Source organism: Polypterus senegalus, chromosome 3 (genome assembly GCF_016835505.1).
Source record: "Polypterus senegalus isolate Bchr_013 chromosome 3, ASM1683550v1, whole genome shotgun sequence".
Classification (NCBI taxonomy): domain Eukaryota; kingdom Metazoa; phylum Chordata; class Cladistia; order Polypteriformes; family Polypteridae; genus Polypterus; species Polypterus senegalus.
The window spans coordinates 134,309,068-134,328,359 of NC_053156.1; the positions used below are offsets into that span (position 1 = coordinate 134,309,068).

The 19,292-nt window shown below is 36.5% G+C and overlaps 1 protein-coding gene across 1 annotated transcript in view; it reads left to right on the forward strand.

The window, feature by feature from the left end:
- nt5dc1 (5'-nucleotidase domain containing 1) overlaps positions 1-19,292 on the forward strand; it is a 344,196-nt gene that overhangs the window by 7,393 nt on the left and 317,511 nt on the right. The window contains exons 2-6 of the mRNA XM_039747962.1: positions 1,862-1,953; positions 11,284-11,355; positions 12,034-12,143; positions 13,446-13,525; positions 15,346-15,427. Of these exons, the coding sequence (XP_039603896.1) occupies positions 1,862-1,953; positions 11,284-11,355; positions 12,034-12,143; positions 13,446-13,525; positions 15,346-15,427 (436 nt within the window). The remainder of the gene's footprint in view (positions 1-1,861; positions 1,954-11,283; positions 11,356-12,033; positions 12,144-13,445; positions 13,526-15,345; positions 15,428-19,292) is intronic.

Sequence of the window (19,292 nt, forward strand, 5' to 3'; positions counted from 1 at the left end):
GAAAGGGTAAATTTAAAATAGGCCTATAATTATTTAGTATGTGTGGGTCTAGGTCTGACTTTTTAAGTAATGGTTTAATGACTGACACTTTTAGTGCATCAGGTACTGTGCCATGCAATAAGGAACTATTAATTATGTTTAGAATAGGCGCTGCAAGAACATTCATTGCACTTTTTACTAGTTTTGTTGGCACTGGATCTTGGGAACAAGTAGTGGGTTTCATTTTAGAAATTAAAGTTAAGACTCTCTGCTTAAAATTACTAAAGTGCTGAATGCAATGTGAGGCAGGGTCTGCTAAGCTAGTATGCAGTTTGTACTATGATGCTGAGATCTGGGATCTTATATTTTTTATTTTCTCATTGAAGAATTTCATAAAGTCTGTGCTGCTAATATCTGTCGGTATTTTGCACTGTCGATCTGAATTCCCGTTTTTTAATTTAGCAACTGTTCTAAACAGTACCCGAGTATTTTATTATTGCTATCTATTATTGTAGATCGGGTAATCCATATGCTCCACAATCTATTCATATGCCCAAAATGTACAAAATGAATGCTCCATTTTCTGAAGATCTGCCTATCCACCTCATTCAATGTTCAAGACTCCTGTCTTCAATTTAGATGCAGAATATTGGAATGTGTCTTTACTGTTTATCTTGTATTCTGATTTTTGTGGATTGCATGCATTTTGCACATTCTAATCATATAAATGTATAACAAACATGTAGATGATACCACACGAGTGACTTGAGAATATTTTTTTCTTTTTCCAAGGTCTTTCTTTACATTGTTTGCTGTAGGGCAGAAGGGTCACTATTACTCTCCATTGTATCATAAACTGTTTTCACTGGTTTATTGCATGAGGTTTTCTTTTTTTTTTTTTAAGATGTTATATTGTACCAATAAATTGGAAATATTCCATTGAATTCACTCAAAATATTTGAATTATTAGTTTTACAGTTTTATTTTTTTCTTTACATTACTTTCTACTGGTAAGATAAGGGGCAGTATTTTATACCTTCATTTTCAGAATATACTATTATATATATTGAAGCAGTAGCAATATTCATGATAGGTAATTGCTAATTCAATTACTTTTATGTTAATATTGTACAAATTAGAAAAGAAAATTAGTTATGTTTTATAAACTGGTAAATAACTACAGCCAAAAGGTTTCCCAAGCTATCTCATTTTAAAGATGCAGAGCAGGGAATATAATTTACCACATCTTGAACCCTGTTTGCCTTACTTTTCCTTGTAAGCCCCAGAGGTTTTTGGACTGGAATGTAATGAAGGCTTGTTCCAGAAGTGTTCCAGTGCCTTCAGACAAATTCAGGTTGCTTCTCCTGTGAGATGTGACACAGGGCTTTAAGAAAAGTTTTCATGAGCATCATTCTGCTATGATTTGTTCATCTTGGACTGAAAATGGTCTGTTAGATGTGCAAAAGTAACTTTTTAGGTGTATACTAACACTGCTGGAACTAGAACTGTAATGATATTTTGGTTTCTCCTCTTCAGGACCCCAAACAACTCATTTTAGCTCTGTTTTAAAATTTGGAGTGCACTGTTGAAAAAATATACAAATCTTTGTTGCCCTTATCTAATAATTGTCAAAAGTAAAATGATTGATTGATTGTGCTATTTAAACAAGCATAGAGGAAGTGGCAGATAGATTAATAAGTCAAAAATGATAAGTGAAGGATTAAAGCAGGCAACACAGGCAAGACTGAACTAAAGCCACTACTGTATATCATATTGTCTGTAAATATTCTTGTTTTTTCTGAATATTTATTTTTTCTTTATGTCAATTGAATTGATTTGGTTCTTGTGACCTAATCACTTTTGTGAACATATTTTTTTACAGCTTCTATATGAGAGCCTGGCTAAGTATCTGGTAGAACAGAAAGGCTATGACAAGGATCTTCTAAATGTAACCACTGAAGGCTGGGATTTTTGGTAAGTATGTTTTCTATAATTTTTAAATGAAACAAAGTATTTACTATTAAGTTTATATGTATATCTCTTTATTTTTGTAAACTATTTCACAGAATGACTATACTTGCTCAATTTACTTTGTTGTTAATACTGTATACTTATCAAGTTCTATAGGACTTCATGCTTTACTGCAGTTTCTGCTAAGGGGATGGACAAGGTTGCAATTACCAATGCTACTGTTAGCTCATTGAAAGGTCCTGATTAACATGGTTTTCATTTCAGTCTTTCTTGCAGGAGCTATTAATTGGTTCAACATAACATTATATTATAGTTAATTTAAGAATGGCATTTCAGTATATAAGTTGTGGAGCCGACCCGGACACAGACAGGCGGACATGTTGTAAATTACCACCACACGTTTTATTATATACACTATTTATAATTAAATGGTCACTCAGACCCAGTTCAAATAAATGCACAAACCCCAAACACAGTCCTGGCCACACAATGCCTTCTCTTCGGGCCACTTCCACACTCTCTTCTGCCTCGTCCTGCTTCCACCCGACTCCAGCCCTGAATGAAGGGAGACGGCCCCTTTTATACGCTCCTGGATGAGCTCCAGGTGGTTCCCGGCCTTCCTCGTTGGCCACGCCCCAGCGTGGCGGAAGTGCCGGATGTTCGCCGGCAGCTCCCGGTATCCATCTAAATCTTCCCCAGCACTTCCTGGTGTGGCGGAAGTGCTGAGGTCCAAGTTCCCAAGGCATTGGGCGCCTCCTGGTGGTGACCACGGGCCCCTACAGGGTGGAGCTTCCGTGCCCTGAACCCGTGGCCCCAAAGCAACCAGGAAGACGGCCCCACGTGATCCCAGATGGGCACACGCCCACTTCCGGTCCTCCAAGGCGTCCCGGCCGGGTCGTCGCCCCTGGCATCCGCGACAAAGTGTTTTCCAGTCCTGGTCATGTTTTTATGTTTACCAACTGTGTAATTACTTGATCTTGCTTTTACTTACTATCTCTCAAACCATAACCACCAAAGTGTGATTTATTTGGTTTAAAGAAATACAAGAAGTATATATTTATCTGTCTGTTTGTCTCTCAGATAAAACCATTAGTTAAAACGATAGTGACAAAATTAAATATAAATTAATAAATTAATAAATACTAATGCATTAAAGGCTATTGTCCTGGTGTTGTTCTGACTCTACAAAGTGAGGGCAGAAACAAATCCATTACATTAAACATGACATTCAACTGTAAAGTGGCTAGCATCTATAAAATGGGACCATGCAATTTAAGAAAACATAAATAATTTACTCTCATTACAGTTACAGATGTGCTGATATTGGTTTACTAGGCTGATAGTGTTTGTGATGATGCGGGTTCTGGGAGATCTTGAACCTGACACCGTCGGTAATGGAACCGGATGAGCTGGACAGTGAAGACATCAACAACGAAGCAAGGGGATGGTGTAAAAAAGATGCAAAGTGCTTTTATTTAAAAACAAACCAAAAACAGTGTTCAAATAAATAATGCAGTGTCGCAAACAGTCATTAAATAAATAATCTATTAAAAGCAAGTGAAAAACGTGGAGGTTAAAGTCTAATAAATAAATCTAGTTAAAATCAAGGTTAAAAACAATGGCTGGAAGCAGTCCTTTTAAAAACAAAGCCTGGTGCCTTCTTTCTACTGGCAATTCCCTGCTTCTCCCATCCAGGACCTGGACCAGGGGTGTCACCCTATCTGCCACTGACCTTCTCTGCCTTCTGCTGGTCTATTCGCCTTTCTGATTCCTGGATCCGGTGGGCTTCAACAGACCGTGACTTGGGCTCCCCAGCGACCAGGGCGCTCACGCTGGGGCTTTCACTTCCCAAGTCTCCAACTCCTGCTGCCTTCTCGGCCTTATGCGGTGAACCATCCTCCTTCCGGTCACCCCCGCTCCTCCCTAATGCTCAGCAGGAGCAAGTACTACCAACTGCCCCTGGGTGCCAGCCGAACACCCCGCTAGGGCTCACTGCTCAGCTGCCTTCTGCTCTTGACAGCGAGTGCGTCTTCGCTCGTTCACGCACCGGCTTTCTCCTTCCTGCTTCCTTTCTCCTTCTTCTCCTTTAACCTCTGTTCACTTTCTTTTTCTTCTTTTTCCTTTCCCTTTTTCTATACTCTTGCTCCTACTGTATATAATGGGGACGTGGTTCAGGTGTGGCAATTAGCAGTTCCCGGCATCTATCACGGATGCAGACGATTCCTCACCTGTGCACATAAGCGAGGACTACTTGCATCACAAAGTGCCCAGGAACCTCTCCAGCCACACTACCACACCCTCTCTTTAAGCTGCGAGTGTGGCGATTATCTATTTAAAAACTGGCCTTTCATCTGAGCCGTGGACCCGTTATACCACAGTGTTATGATTTGCAAGAATCCCAAAACTCTATAGAAGCTTCACCTCCAGAGCTAGGCCACAAAAAATCTCAGAAATATAAATTGGCCCTGACAGAAACAGGTGTTTTGACCTACACAGCCAAAATGGGGTCCAGGCTTTATAATCCTCAAAAAGGGAGAGGTGAAATTCATGGGCCAATCAAAACAATGATTCTTTAAAATAGCAGATTTTATTACCAAAAGTTTAAAAAAATAAAGCAAGTAAAAATGATTACCTACAAAGCAAACTGAAAGAGAACAAAGCCAAATTCAGTAGCAAAGAAAAAATTCAGTATCACCGTTCATCTGCTGTTATCAGATAAGTATTGCTCTGTACTATGCTAAAATACTCTTGTGACAAACTCCTTCATATTAAATAGTTTGTCCAGAGCAACTGGTCAGGCTGGAATGTCCTAAAAGACACTGGCATTGTATGGTGCCCGAAATATTTAAATGGCAGGTCAAGTCGCTGCCATCGCCATGATGCAAATGAAAAGTCCTGTGTCGGCATTTGTTTATGAATTAGCTGTCCAATTCATGGCTTTGGAAATAGGTGTGCCAGTGTACAAAATTTGCAGTTTGCTAAAGTAAACTCTGATCATGGATAACTGCACAATGAACCCTCATCAGCTAATATTGCATTGTTTAACTTAAGATCTCTTAATGGCAAGGCGCTGGTGCTATCAGAATTCATTCCAGACTCCAACCTTGACATGCTATGCCTAAGAGAAACCTGGCAAAAACTAAGTGATTTTACGTCTAAAATGGAGGCAACACCATCTAGATATGTTTACTTCGCAGAGACTCGCAGCTCAAGACAAGGCAGAGGAGCCTCTGTAATTGTTAGAGTGGAGCTAAACATCAAAAGAATCCCAATTGACTACCCATTGTCTTTCAAGTCTCTGGCTGTTTAGCTATATAACAAAATCAGGTCCTGTCTTACTTAATTATCCCTATTATCCCCCAAAATACAATGTATCTTTTTATCTGATCTGATTTAATTATTAACCCACTTAGGTTGCCTTTTGCAGAGAGTCATTCTTCTTGGCGATTTCAACATCCATATTGACATTACTACATGTAAGCTGAGACATGAATTCTTATCCTTACTGGACTGTTTTGACTTGGTGTAACATGTTGATTTTCCTACTCACTCTGGTGATCATATATTGGAGATAATATGCACATCTGGCTTATCTATTGGCAACACTTACAGCAGTGTTTTGGGACTTTCTGATCATAAAGCAGTATGTTTCACTGTCTCATTACCTCTCCCTTCTCTTACCTGTAAATATCAAATTTCTTCCAGAAACCTTATAAATATCTGTCATTCTACCCTTGTTAGTTCTATTTCTGATTTTTTTCTGTCTTCACCTATTACATCAACAGTAGATGGTCATGTCACTATAACTCAGCTCTTCTTTCAGCACTAGATAAAATGGCTCATTTAAAGCATAAGGAGATTTCCTTTAAGCACTCGGCTCCATGGTTCAATTCGGAGTTACGGTCTATGAAAGCAACTGGCCGACGGCTTGAGAGAATGTCAATCAATCAATCAATCAATCAACATTTATTTATATAGCACATATTCATACAAAAAATGTAGCTCAAAGTGCTTTACAAAATGAATAGAAAAATAGAAGACACAATAAAAATAAACATAAGTCAACATTAATTAACATAGAATAAGAGTAAGGTCCGATGGCCAGGGTGGACAGAAAAAAAAAAAACTCCAAAGGCTGGAGAAAAAATAAAATCTTTAGGGGTTCCAGACCAAGAGACCGCCCAGTCCCTCTGGGCAATCTACCTAACATTAGTCAAACAGTCCTCTTTGTATTTAGGGTTTTCATGGAAGGACCTGATGATGATGGTCACGTAGACTTCTGGCTTTCAGTCCATCAATGTTGGTGCATCATGATGCTTTGAGTAGGTGGTGGTGGCGCAGGCCGCCACCACAAAAAACCGGAAAAAGAAACAGAAGAGAGTAGGGGTCAGTATGGATTTTGGAGCCACTGTGAATAGTTATTATGAAGAATTGAACATACAGAGTATCAATATTAAGTTAAAGTGAAGTTATAAAAGGCCATGTTAAAGTAATGTGTTTTCAGCAGTGTTTTAAATTGCTCTTCTGTATTTGCCTGGCGAATTCCTATTGGCAGGCTATTTCAGATTTTTGGTGCGTAACAGCCGAAGGCAGCCTCACCACTTCTTTTAAGTTTAGCTTTTGGAATTATAAGGACACACTCATTTGAAGATCTAAGGTTACGATTTGGAATATAACGTGACAGGCATTCCGATATATAAGATGGAGCGAGATCATTTAAGGCTTTATAAACCATAAGCAGTATTTTAAAGTCAATCCTGAATGACACAGGCAACCAGTGTAGTGACATCAAAACTGGAGAAATGTGTTCGGATTTTCTTTTCCCAGTTAGGATTCTAGTAGCTGCATTCTGCACTCGTTGCAAGTGATTGATGTCTTTTTGGGTAGTCCTGAGAGGAGTGCGCTACAGTAATCTAGTCTACTGAAAACAAAAGCGTGAATTAATTTCTCCGCATCTTTCAATGATATAAGAGGTCTAACTTTAGCTATGTTTCTTAAGTGAAAAATGCTGTCCTAGTGGTCTGATTAATATGCGATTTAAAATTCAGATTACAGTCAACGGTTACCCCTAAAGTTTTTTACTTCCGTCTTAACTTTTAATCCTGATGCATCAAGTTTATTTCTGATAACCTCATTGAATCCATGTATCACTAAAATTTCAGTTTTCACTTTATTTAGTTTGAGAAAATTACTATTCATCCATTCAGAAATACCAGTAAGACATTGTGTTAGTGTATCGAAAGAGTCGGAGTCATCAGGTGCTATTGATAAGTACAGCTGTGTGTCATCAGCATAGCTGTGGTAACTCACGTTGTAACCTGAGATAATCTGACCTAACGGAAGCATGTAGATTGAGAACAGCAGCGGGCCCAGGATACAGCCTTGTGGAACACCATTTTGGATATCATGTGTCTTTGAGATTTGATTACCACAACTCACAAAGAATTTTGTACCTGCCAGGTAGGATTCAAACCAATTTAAGACACTGCCAGAGAGGCCCACCCATATGTTAAACCCCAATATTAAAAGTCTTATTTGACTTATGTCAAATAAGTCTGGCCTCACCATGCACATCCAGGCTTTCTCTGACCATCAAACAGCTTACAGGGATGCACTACCTGCAGCCAAGAAGACAAATTGTGTCAGGGTAACAGAAAGTGGCCATGATAACCCAAGGGTTTTGTTTTCTGTAGTTAATAATCTACTTCAGCCTGCATCTGGCCCAATTACCTCCTCTACAGAAGTCTGTGAAAAATTTCTCCACTTTTTCTGCAATAAAGTTAAAGATGTAAATAATTCAACTTACATAAATCCATCATGCATTTATATGTTTCTGTGTCTTTCCACTCTATTCAACTTTTTCTCTAAACTTTCACCAGTCACCTCTGCATTTGTTAATAACCTGCTTTGTAAGATAAGGCAGAGTACTTGTGTACTGGACCGCATCCCCACCACACTTCTTAAATCCTGCCTTCATGCCATAATCCCAACTGTTACAACAATAATAAATACATCCCATGACACCAGCTTTGTGCCACTTTTAAAATCACCTCTGAAACCCCAATATTAAAAAAGTCTTGTCTTGATGCTGACAATCTTAAAAAATTTTCATCCCCTCTCTAACTTACCTTTTCTGTCAAAAGTTCTTGAGCATGTTGTAGCCTCCCAACTCACCAGTTAATTAACTTCTAATAATGTGATCAATCGATCAATCAATCAATCACCATTTATTTATATAGCACATATTCATGCAAAAAATGTAGCTCAAAGTGCTTTACAAAATGAATAGAAAAATAGAAGACACAATAAAAATAAACATAAGTCAACATTAATTAACATAGAATAAGAGTAAGGTCCGATGGCCAGGGTGGCCACCACCACAAAGAAACCGGAAAAGAAACAGAAGAGAGAGTAGGGGGACGCTTTCAGTCTGGTATCAGTTGCACAGCACACCAGTGAAACTGTTCTGCTTCAAGTAAACAATGATTTGCTTAATACATTAGTCTCTGGACAAACAAGCATATTAATTCTGTTAGATCTTAGTGCAGCATCCAACACTGTCAGATATGACATTCTGCTGTCCAGAATGGAGAATATGCTGGGTATCTTTGGCACTTTTAGGTATAAGTCCTATCTGGCTGGCAGGCAAGAGTTTGATAGTCTTGGCAACAGCAGATCCAGCTCAGTGCCATACAAGGGTTTCCTCAGAGCTCCGTCCTCTGCTCTTCTGTATCGACATGCTTCCCCTTAGCCATATCATTTGTAGCTAGGGACTGGGTTATCATGTTTATGCAGATGATGCCCCCATAACTTACCTCGGTGAGATTAAAATTTAGATGGAGCTGAACTCTTTAAAATTAAATTGCAACAAAACTGAACTCCTGCAAATTGGCACTGAAACACATCTTAAGAAAATGAACTTCTTCTTGGTCACTCTTGCTGTTGACTCTGTGAAATACCTTGAGCATGGGAAAGATGCTATATAAATAAAGTTGTTTATTATTATTATTGCACCAAGCTTTATGATTGCAACAGCTTCAAAATTCTACTGCAATTGTCTTCACCTTGAAGTCATAAAGACCAGGCATCATTCTCAATTGTCTAAATTATACATGTCTTCCTGTTCTTTAAATAATCACTTTTTAAGAAAGTACTGGGCTAAAGATGTTAAAGTTATAGGACTTGCATTATAATAGTATTGTTGTCATATGTACTGAATACCTGCGGTGGGCTGGCGCCCTGCCCAGGGTTTATTCCTGCCTTACACCCTGTGTTGGCTGGGAATGACTTCAGCAGACCCCCATGACCCTGTGTTAGGATATAGTGGGTTAGAAAATGACTGACTGACCGGCTGTACTGAGTACAGTAAAAAAGGCTTACCACAGAACTTAGATACAGAGTAATATTAAGTAAGCTGAATCATTGTCTGACAATTTTTTGATCTGCAGTTTTTTCCACAGTGTATTGGTGAATGTAGAATTGTCTACATATTTGATTTTTATTGTATATGAACATTTTCATATGCTTCCCATCCACATGATAATAGTATAAATTCATTGCTCAGCCAGCACATAGACTCAGTTTTATTGTAGCTTGGTTATATGTAAATCAAGTCAATTGACAAAAAATGATCATTTTCACAAAGAGAGAGGATCAACATTTGGTTTCTAAGCCTTGAGACTAGGGTGATGGGCACACATTGCTGGTCAGCGCTTCCCACTCTTTGTGGTGACACGACCCAGTTCTTACATGCCAGTATGTTCGAACCATGGGGGAACAGGGTGGAATAGGTGGGATTTTGTCCCTGTATGTGAATTTAGCATGATCGTCTGATCAGGGGGAGTAAGTTGGTCCCTCTTGATGAATCAAGCATGATCATCAAAGCATCATATTTGGTGGGATTACTCGAGGTCACAGGTTGACAAATGCTGGCTTAGGAAATGCTTACAGTATCTGGTAAATTAAACAACCAACTTCTGCAACCTAAACTTTGAGGGAAGCTGTTTAAGAAGTTTAAAAGTTAATTGTTGGCAATATTCTCCCAGTTTTACCTTTACAATTTCTGAAATTAATTGTTGAATCCTTTCCATTAATTTCTGACTGTTGTTCTTTTAATTTTTTTCCTGTTCAATCTCCTTGTCTTGTCTTGCTCAGGCTCTTTTTATACTGACTGGGCACAGGTGCCTAATTATGCACCCCAGAGTGTTAATAAGGTAGTCGGCTGAATAGCACACATGCACGTGTGAATGCAGGCTTGCCAGTTTCCTCATCAATCACCCCAGGGCCACTCACCCCTGCTGCCTCATGCACCTAAACCCCTCAAAGCCTAAGGAAACTGTTTTTAACTAAAACTTGAACACAGCCACAGACCCCTAACGTGTGTCACCACATATACTTTTTCATATTGAACATTTACTTTCACCATCTCCCGTAAATGTAAAGTTGTGAATGATTTATTATACATTCCGTATCTATGCTTCCTCTGTATAGTACATTAAATGCACTTTAAGTGACTTTTGTGTTGAAATATTTCTTTACTTAATCTTCTATGATTATATATTCTATTGATTATTTGGAAAGATGATTGCTTTTTAATTTTATTTCATGCCATATGTTTTCCAGTCACTAAGAGATAATGTGGTAAATCATAGTAACCATAGTGTAACTTACATATGCACTAATCTCAGCTAAATAAATAAGTTAAATAATATGAATAATAAATAAACTCAGTAAGTCTTCATCTGTTCATTACTGCTTAATCCAGTTGTAGTTTCTGCTTATCTTAGCAGCATTGGACAAAAGAGGAACCAGCTGTGGATGGTCTAGTATTCAGTTTACCAAATATTAATAGCAAATATGACTTACTTTTTACTGCTGCTTACGGAATTTAGTAGATCAATAGTTAACATTCAAAGCTCCAGCGACAGCAAGCAACAATAAAAGTGTCTATTTACCCTTAGAGACAATGAACTACAGTAATCCAATATTACAGGCAACTTCAATTTGGTTTTTTTGTATTATTACTAAAGAGTCACTGAAAATGGACGGATTATTCAATTTTTTATGTACCATTAAGGTAGTTGTAATCTTGTAGTTTTGAAAAAAAAAAACTTTATTGAAAAGCTTTACTTCATTAATTCTAATCAGTAATTTAATTATAATAACATACTTTGAATAGAACATAAGTAGAGCTTTTGATGCAGTTTAATTTGAAAAGAAGTCAGTTTTCATAGATGTTGTAGTAAAATATAACCATACCTGCTTTAAGCCTACTATATATGTTGTATTACAGACAATAGATAATTTGAATTTTTCTTGCTTCACTCCATTCAGCTTTAAAGGTTTAGTTTTGGACTTTGAAGAGGGAAACCTGATTAAATTGGCAGAAGATGGAACCATATTAAGGTAATATACTAGCATTCACATTTGTAAAACAGTATCTTTTAACACTGTTTAAAAAGCAAGACAAGGTAGAAAAGTTCATTGTATTGAGGCTTGCATATTCTGTTGTGTGTGTTCTCAAAGTTTCATCAATAAGATAATTAAGCTGTTGTACTTTTTTAAACTGCTTTATTCTGCCATGAGTGACTAATGAACTCTCTTTGACAGTTGAGTGTATGTAAAGATTTGGTCATGTGATCTTCATGTCTTATCATAATATTACATAAACTTTTGTCAAAATGTTCAGTATTTCTATCACAAACATTCTTACTTTTATTTTCTAAAACATTTCTTAGAAAATAAATTTTCATTTATTTTTTGGAGATGCCAGAGTCAATGTGTAAGTTGAAATTCTAACAGAATGTCAATGATGAACCATCTTTTGTAATTCATACACTGAAATGGTTCCAGCAACTATGTTAATAACCAAAGTTGGATTTATGTTGCAAAATCGGTGCTAAATTTCTACATTGTTCACTGAAACTTTTTATTTGTTGCTTTCCCTGCATTAGGCCTGCTGAGATACAGTAATGCAAAATATCCCTGTTATGTATGGTTTTTCTTAGATAGTTGTTTTTCATCAAAAAAAAAGTGTTTTAATACTTTAATGATTGTTAACATATGTGAAGTTCATTTCTTTAGAGCAACCCATGGGACAAAAAACTTAAGCACAAATGAAATTGTTCAGCATTACGGAAAGGAACGGAAATGGAAACATTTTAACAATTTAAATAGTACATTTACAAGGTCAGGTTAGTACTTTCCTTTTTAGTTGATTTGGACTAGTTTTGTTTGTCTCATTTTAAAGAACTGGTTTGTTTACACTTGTTTGCTAATATTACCCTTTTTCATTTGGTGTAATTACAATTGATTTATAGATGCAAAACAGCCAGGAATATGTAAGCTTAACATTGACTGTTGCTATCATACAGTTTACACGCAGACTCCAATAGTGTTTTTTATGTGAAGCTGAAAAGAGAAAAAGTAATATTTGCTCACTCAATCATCAAAAAATTATTTAGTTTTTCCTACCTACAATGTATAAGTATTATACCTGTTTTGGTGTAGGGAAGCAGGACCTAGATACTATTTTGTAAGTCCGGAGGGAAATTGGGAGGTATTTATTGTTTAGTATTTCACTTTGTGCATTTCAGCCCTTTTATTGTTTATAACATATAAGACTGCATTCTTGTATATTAGAGTACCATTGTAATTTTGTTCAAGATCCTAGGTAGTGTTGTAAGATGGCACAATGTATTCATGTATGCCCTCTTGTTGAAATGATTGTCTTTACCACCCTGATGAAATTTAGCAGGGATTCCATAGGAATTTGTGTCAAAATACAAGAAAAATTAAAATAATCAGAGCCTAGGCAAAGTATTGTGGCAAGGTCAAACTTTGTGATACATTAAATGTTTTAGGCTTCCCTGAACATGATTTCACTACTTCTGTGTAGCTGTATGTCATGATAATTCAAAAATAAATTGATCATTTTGAAAGAAACATGGCACATTTATTAGCATAGTGAAATTCATGAAGCCTACTTATTTTTTGGTTTTGTAAGATTTGTGTTGCGAAGAAATATAAAATATTTAAATGATCTTAATTTTCTTTATGATTATGAAACACATATATTTAATTAGGTATGTCCAAACTTTTGATTGGTACTATGTGCATACACTATTTAATAAACTGTTAATTTTACATTTATGACAATGTTATGTTTGGGGAAATATTTAAAACTTTGTTACTTTTGTGATAGTCCTCACTTTGCACATTAGAATATTTTGAAAATTATGACATTATATTAATCAAATATATACTACATAATTTTCATTATGTATGTAATTGTTACTTATGCAATATATAGGACCTTTTAAATTAAACATGATCACAAGATGATTTATGTAGCTAATAATAATGAATTATTAAAATAGTATAACATAAGTAAATATAATCTTACCATTTTCAAAGTATTCATACAGTGTACTGTATATATAAGTTTTGATGTTTCTTGATTATTAGTAATTTAGTTTTTATGTTTTATCCACTAGCTAAATATTATTTTTATGACAACTACTTTGACCTTCCTGGAGCCCTGTTGTTTGCAAGAGTAGTGGACTTATTACAGAAGGTAATAATAATTCAACACACAAGCATAACTCCCAGCTGTGTATTTTATTTTGATTTGTTTTATATCCTTGAGGTATATTTTTTGGTTTCATCTTTGGTTTTGTTACAACTGCATACCACTTGTTGATTAAGACAATTATATCACTTCATGTGTTACAATGCAGGAGTCCTAAATATCAGAAAGATCCATTTGTTGTAAAACTCTCACAAAAGTTATGTATTAACAGAAGGAGAACATAGAAAAAGAAAATTACTGGGCATAGCTACTGTACATTATTAAGTAGTAGTAGTATTTTTGTCTTGTGTATAAATTATTATATATATATATATATATGTGTGTGTGTGTGTGTGTGTGTGTGTGTGTGTGTGTGCTGGGATGGTTTTTCCAACTTACACATCAACCAAGTTATATAAAAGCACACTTCCTCTCACCTTTCAACTCTGGCTGAGACCTAATCTTTGCACCATTTTTCCAACAGCACTAAACACATTGTAGCCATAGGTTGTTACAGATCTTATTTCTATGGGGTCACGTCCAGGCCAGTCCCTAGTGTAGTTTCTTGGATCAGGAAGTACTCACTTGAGCTATAGAAGACAAAGTTTGAGTGCCCTCTAGTGTACTATGTTCTTCCTACACACATGAACTATTTGTGGGCCTTATATAACCTGCTTTCTCAGACAAACCGCCACGTTACCCATTTCCTCAAATGAATATCATGATCCCACTCCATTCTTTTCTCTCTCTCTCTGTCTAGCACTCCTTGTATTCCCCTCACCTTTTTTTTTTCTTCATGTAGTAGATTGGAATAGCAATTTTTGATGTAAGGGTAAATCCCAGCTGTCAAAACACTAAATGAGATTAAATAATTTGGAATGTGATATGATGATGTACCCAGACAGAAACCGTTACAAGCAAAATAATACAGCACAGGCAACGAAACAACATGTGCACAAGATCTTTTTTTTTAAAATTCAAGGACTAATACTGTGTCACATGGTGGTAAAGGGTGGCTTACTTAAACGATTTGGTAGTGAATTCTAGAGGGCAGGCAATATGGTAGATGACATGGATATCTAAACTTGTATGAAAGATGCATAGACTTGAACTAAAGGCCACTAGATCTGACTAACCACCAATGGCACTGGGCTACTCCTGGGATAAACCAGGGCCTGGTTGCCTAGTCAAAGGTTAGAAGGGGACAATTGTCAGGATAACAGTACCTTCTCATTGCTCTGCTAGGGGTCAGCTTAGCATTCCTGCTTAAAAAAAATGTGCAACTGAGACCTGTTAAAGGCAACAAAAGTAACTGGGGTACAGTGGCAACAGGAGCTGCTGGAAGGAATTTTAGCCAAATGTTCCTGAAAGAAAACTGGAACCGTCTCTGCTCTAGAAAGTGATAGTTGGGCAAGGTTTAATTCTGCCTCATAGCCAGCTTCAGACAAAAGTAGAGTTTGGGCAAAGACTCAGAATGCTAGAAGTAGAGCAACTCTTTACTGTGGCTTCTTCTTTAAGTGAAGGTCACTCCCATTTCTAGATGGGGGATCAAAAAGAACAGACATTGCTTCATGATGGTCATAGAACAAAAAATTGCTTTGCTCAGTGTAAAGTCCTATCAGAGTTCCTTTTTAATTTCACTTACTAAAATTAAAAATGTCCTTTACTGAATAGTGTAGAAAGGTGTGAATGAAATATATGCTGTAAACTAGCTAAAAGAACATGTATCAAAAAAAAAAAAAAGATTTTAATATGAATGTGAAAAATGATGTGTACTAAGAACCCATGTTTGTTTCATTTCTTTAAATTACTATCCTTGTTTGCAGAATGGGAATCGGACTTTGGCAGATTTTTCAAAGGATCTTATTTCTGCTATAGATCACAATTACAATATTTCAGCATTTAAAGGTAAGAAAAATGTGATTTTAGCAACCATGATTTTTGGTTTGTATGATGATAATATTTCCTGTTTAACAATGGCTGTCAATTGTAATAGATTGTATTGGAATAGCTTGAAACCCTATCAATGGTTGAAATTGTTCACTTGTAATGATTTTAATAATTAAAGAATACAAATGTATCTTTGTAAATTAAAAAAAGTAAAGAATGCTGAACATATGCTGTATTCATGTTTAGGGTTTACAAATGTATGTAATGCATATGATTCTTTTTTCATTTCCATAATGCTGATTTAAGACACGTTCTCCATGTAAACATTGACACATGCTTGTTTTATTTCTGAAAAAACAATATCTTTATCAAATTTGCCTAGAAATCATGCACTGAATTTGTTTCATCAAAGCTAAAATCATGAAAATGTATTCTGAATCATATTCATTATAAACACAGTTGTTTACTCTTATAAATAGCATTAGCTTTAGCTATTGTTAAAATATAGCTTGTTAATTTTTTATTGGCTTTAAATTGGCTTTTACATATTTAAATTTTTATATTTCATCTTAAGCATTTTGTATGTGCTGTCTTCTAAAAATAATTAGGCAGGTTAGTCTAGTTTAACAATTATTTACATCTTCAGTCCTGTTATTTAGCAAGATTACTGTAGCATCAAAACTTCATCAGCATTGTTAAAATAACCTTTCTTAAATTGTTTATAATTTTTCTTATCTTTGAGTGGGCAATTCATTGCTTGATAAATTGTTTTCACAGTAAAATAAGAGCTGTCATTGTTAGATCAAACAGCAGTGGCCTAATGAATACCATCCATATATTAGAATGGACGATTACAATAACCTTTTCTATATGTTCATTTTGAAAATTATGATCAAATGTTAGTTTGCCTTATGAATTTAATTAGTGTGTTTGGCATGCCCTGCTGTATATTTACATGGTTTGATAAGTTTCTCTCATTACACCCACTTTGGGTTCTTTCCTTGGAGTGAAAGACAGAAGGTGTCAAACAGAGATCCAGGTGACTATCCTGCATTCTTCACCAGTGCATGAGCAGCACATGTACTGATTTTGCAATACAAAAGCACAATTTTATTATTTACAGTATATAAAAATCAAGGTGTTGCGCTATGTGGAGATTAGTGGTGACCACTCTAAGAATACAAGGTAAGTTCTGCCTCCTCTAAAATGTCACAAAAAAATACGTCAAATATATACTGTTGTATTTACATTGCTATTACAAAGAGCGTGCTGGAATGTGTTCAACTTCAGGGCTAGTTCATTTAGAATCGGCACTAATTCCTTTCAGGTCATCTAACGTGACTTTTTTTTTCCGCATACATTCCTGGGGCAGCACGATCCATTAAAACCCACTGGACTTCAATGACATTTTAGAGTATGCTTTGTTTTCTGTGCAGCAAAACTAGATGTTTATTGGACAAATACTTCAAAAACGTAATTTCCAGGGAAACTCAGTGTCTCTGGAAGTAAACGGGGCAGTGGGCTGGTTAGGACGCAGGGCTTATATACAGTATGATATTTGGAGGAACTTTGAAAGGACCTCTTTTTGATTGACAGTGTTTTGGCTCAGTGTATTTCAAGTTTAGTCCCATGTTAATTTTTGGCAAATGGAGTTGTAAGACAAGCTGCTGTTCATAGTCTGTTATTTCCTAGCAATATAGCCCAATATTTTCATTTGTACCTATCCTATTGTAAATAAAAACATAAATATAGTGTTCTTGAGTTTGCTCCTGGTTTTAGTTTAGTGAAGTTCATTAATTTATTTCAAAGTAGTTTTAATGGTGGTGTGGGGAAACTAGCCATCCAGCTAGCTAGATATACTGTACATAATGACACACAGTGCTAATATTGTTGACATGATTTTGGTGAAGCCATTTAATAGCCTTCCTTAAATGGTAGGACAGATCAACGTCATGGAAAAAATAATCTGTCTTTTCAACTTGCCTGGTATGACAAAATGAGCTGGCTGACTGGAAGTGTTGTGACAAAGAGAATGTACTGTTGGCCATGCCTCTTAATGAAACCACCTCGGGTTGTTTGGTCAAAACTGGGTTTTGGGGATCTGGCTAACTTTGACAGAGCATACAAAAGACATGAGATAAATAATGAACATGTGAGTTCATGTGCATGGTTAAGTTGTCTTGGCAGTGTCAGAGTAGAACATGCAAATAATAATGTTCACATTCAGGTGGCAAAACACAATGCAATAGTGAAAAAAAACAGGGCCTTTCTTAACTGCCTAATTGATGCCACTTCACTGCTTGGCGGTCAAGAACTGCCATTCAGAGGGCATGATGAGGGTAGTGATACTGCTAACAAGTGGAATTACAAAGAATTCATTGAAACATTTTCCAAATATGATTCTGTCTTGACCACACACTTCTAGTCATCTTCTGTATTTTCTTGCACATCCCATTAAATTAAAAATGATTTGATTTCGGCTGTTGCAGCTACAGTTGTTGATGAAATTAAAGGTCAAGTTAAGACTGCTCCCTTTTTTTGCATGGCAAGTTATTGAGACAACTGACATTTTATGTCATGCACAACTCTCTGTTACAGTTCGACAAGTTGATACGCCAGGTTAGATTCAGGAGTGATTTGTTGGATTATCTAATGTTTTTGGGGGGCAACATGCCCAAGTCTGTCTTTTTAATGTTTTAAATGCAAACATGCAGGACTACAATTACAAAGAAAAAGTTGTGGCTCAAACTTATGGTGGGGCTGCTATCATGGCTTCCTCTCTGAATGGACTTCAGGCTAAAGTTAAAGCAATAGCTCCCAATGCAATGTTTATATATTACTATGCACTCAGACTGAACCAGGTGTTGTCTTAGGGGGAAAAGTGCTTGTCTGGATCCAGAATGTTTTTTGAAAATCTCTCTGGGTTTACCAGATTTTCATCTAAATCTACCAACAGGATGTGTTTCTCGAGTCTGCAGGGGATTCAAGGTTGCCCAGAAACACTCCTACTTGGTGGAAATTTACATCACAAATAATGAGTATTGTGGTGAACAACTAGGATGGGCTCCTGCAGACTTTTGAAAAGATTATCAGGGATGAGACCATAGTAGATGAGGACACATTTAATGCTGCCAAAGGCTTCTTAAAGACACTGGAGAATTTGGAGTTTATTTTCATGTTGAATGCATATGAACAAATCTTCTCTGAAACTGATGTGGTCTTTGACATTATGCAGCAGAGGGCTATGGATTGTCTTTACTGGAAGCAAAGAATTGAGAGTCTCCTTGCTTTTGCAAAGAAGAAGTGGTCAGAGGAGGCTATCAAAGCTGTTCATGCAAAAGCAGCAATTGAAAGTGTCTGTGTCTTTTACAACTGGAGGATCCCCAGGAGCGTTACAAAAATCTGTACATGGCCATCCCAGACAATCTTATGGAGGAGATTTCTCAGTGTTTTTCAAATTTGGAGAATATGCTTTTCTAGAACTAATCAATCATGGGGAATTTGATCAAATGAAATGGCTGTTTCCTGAGGAGGCATTCCAAAATGTCCTGAAAAGTTATAGTCGTTTCTTTAATTCAGGGAGATTGAGATCTGAACTCCAAGTCCTGTATTTAAATCGTGACTTGTAGAGCAACAGGGGTAAGCTGTGTGATATCTTGGTGTTTTTTAAAGACATGAAGTTGGATAGTTCAGTGCCTCAGGTATATAAACTATTGTCTTTAGTGGCAACAATTGGACCTACATTAGCAGGTGTAGAGAGGAGTTTCCCCTGCTTTAAACAAGTCAGTTTGTACAGCCACAACACAATGGGCCAAAACCTTTTAAGCAACCTTGCTCTGCTGACCATTGAGACTCCCAGTTGATATAACAGGGACATAGACCA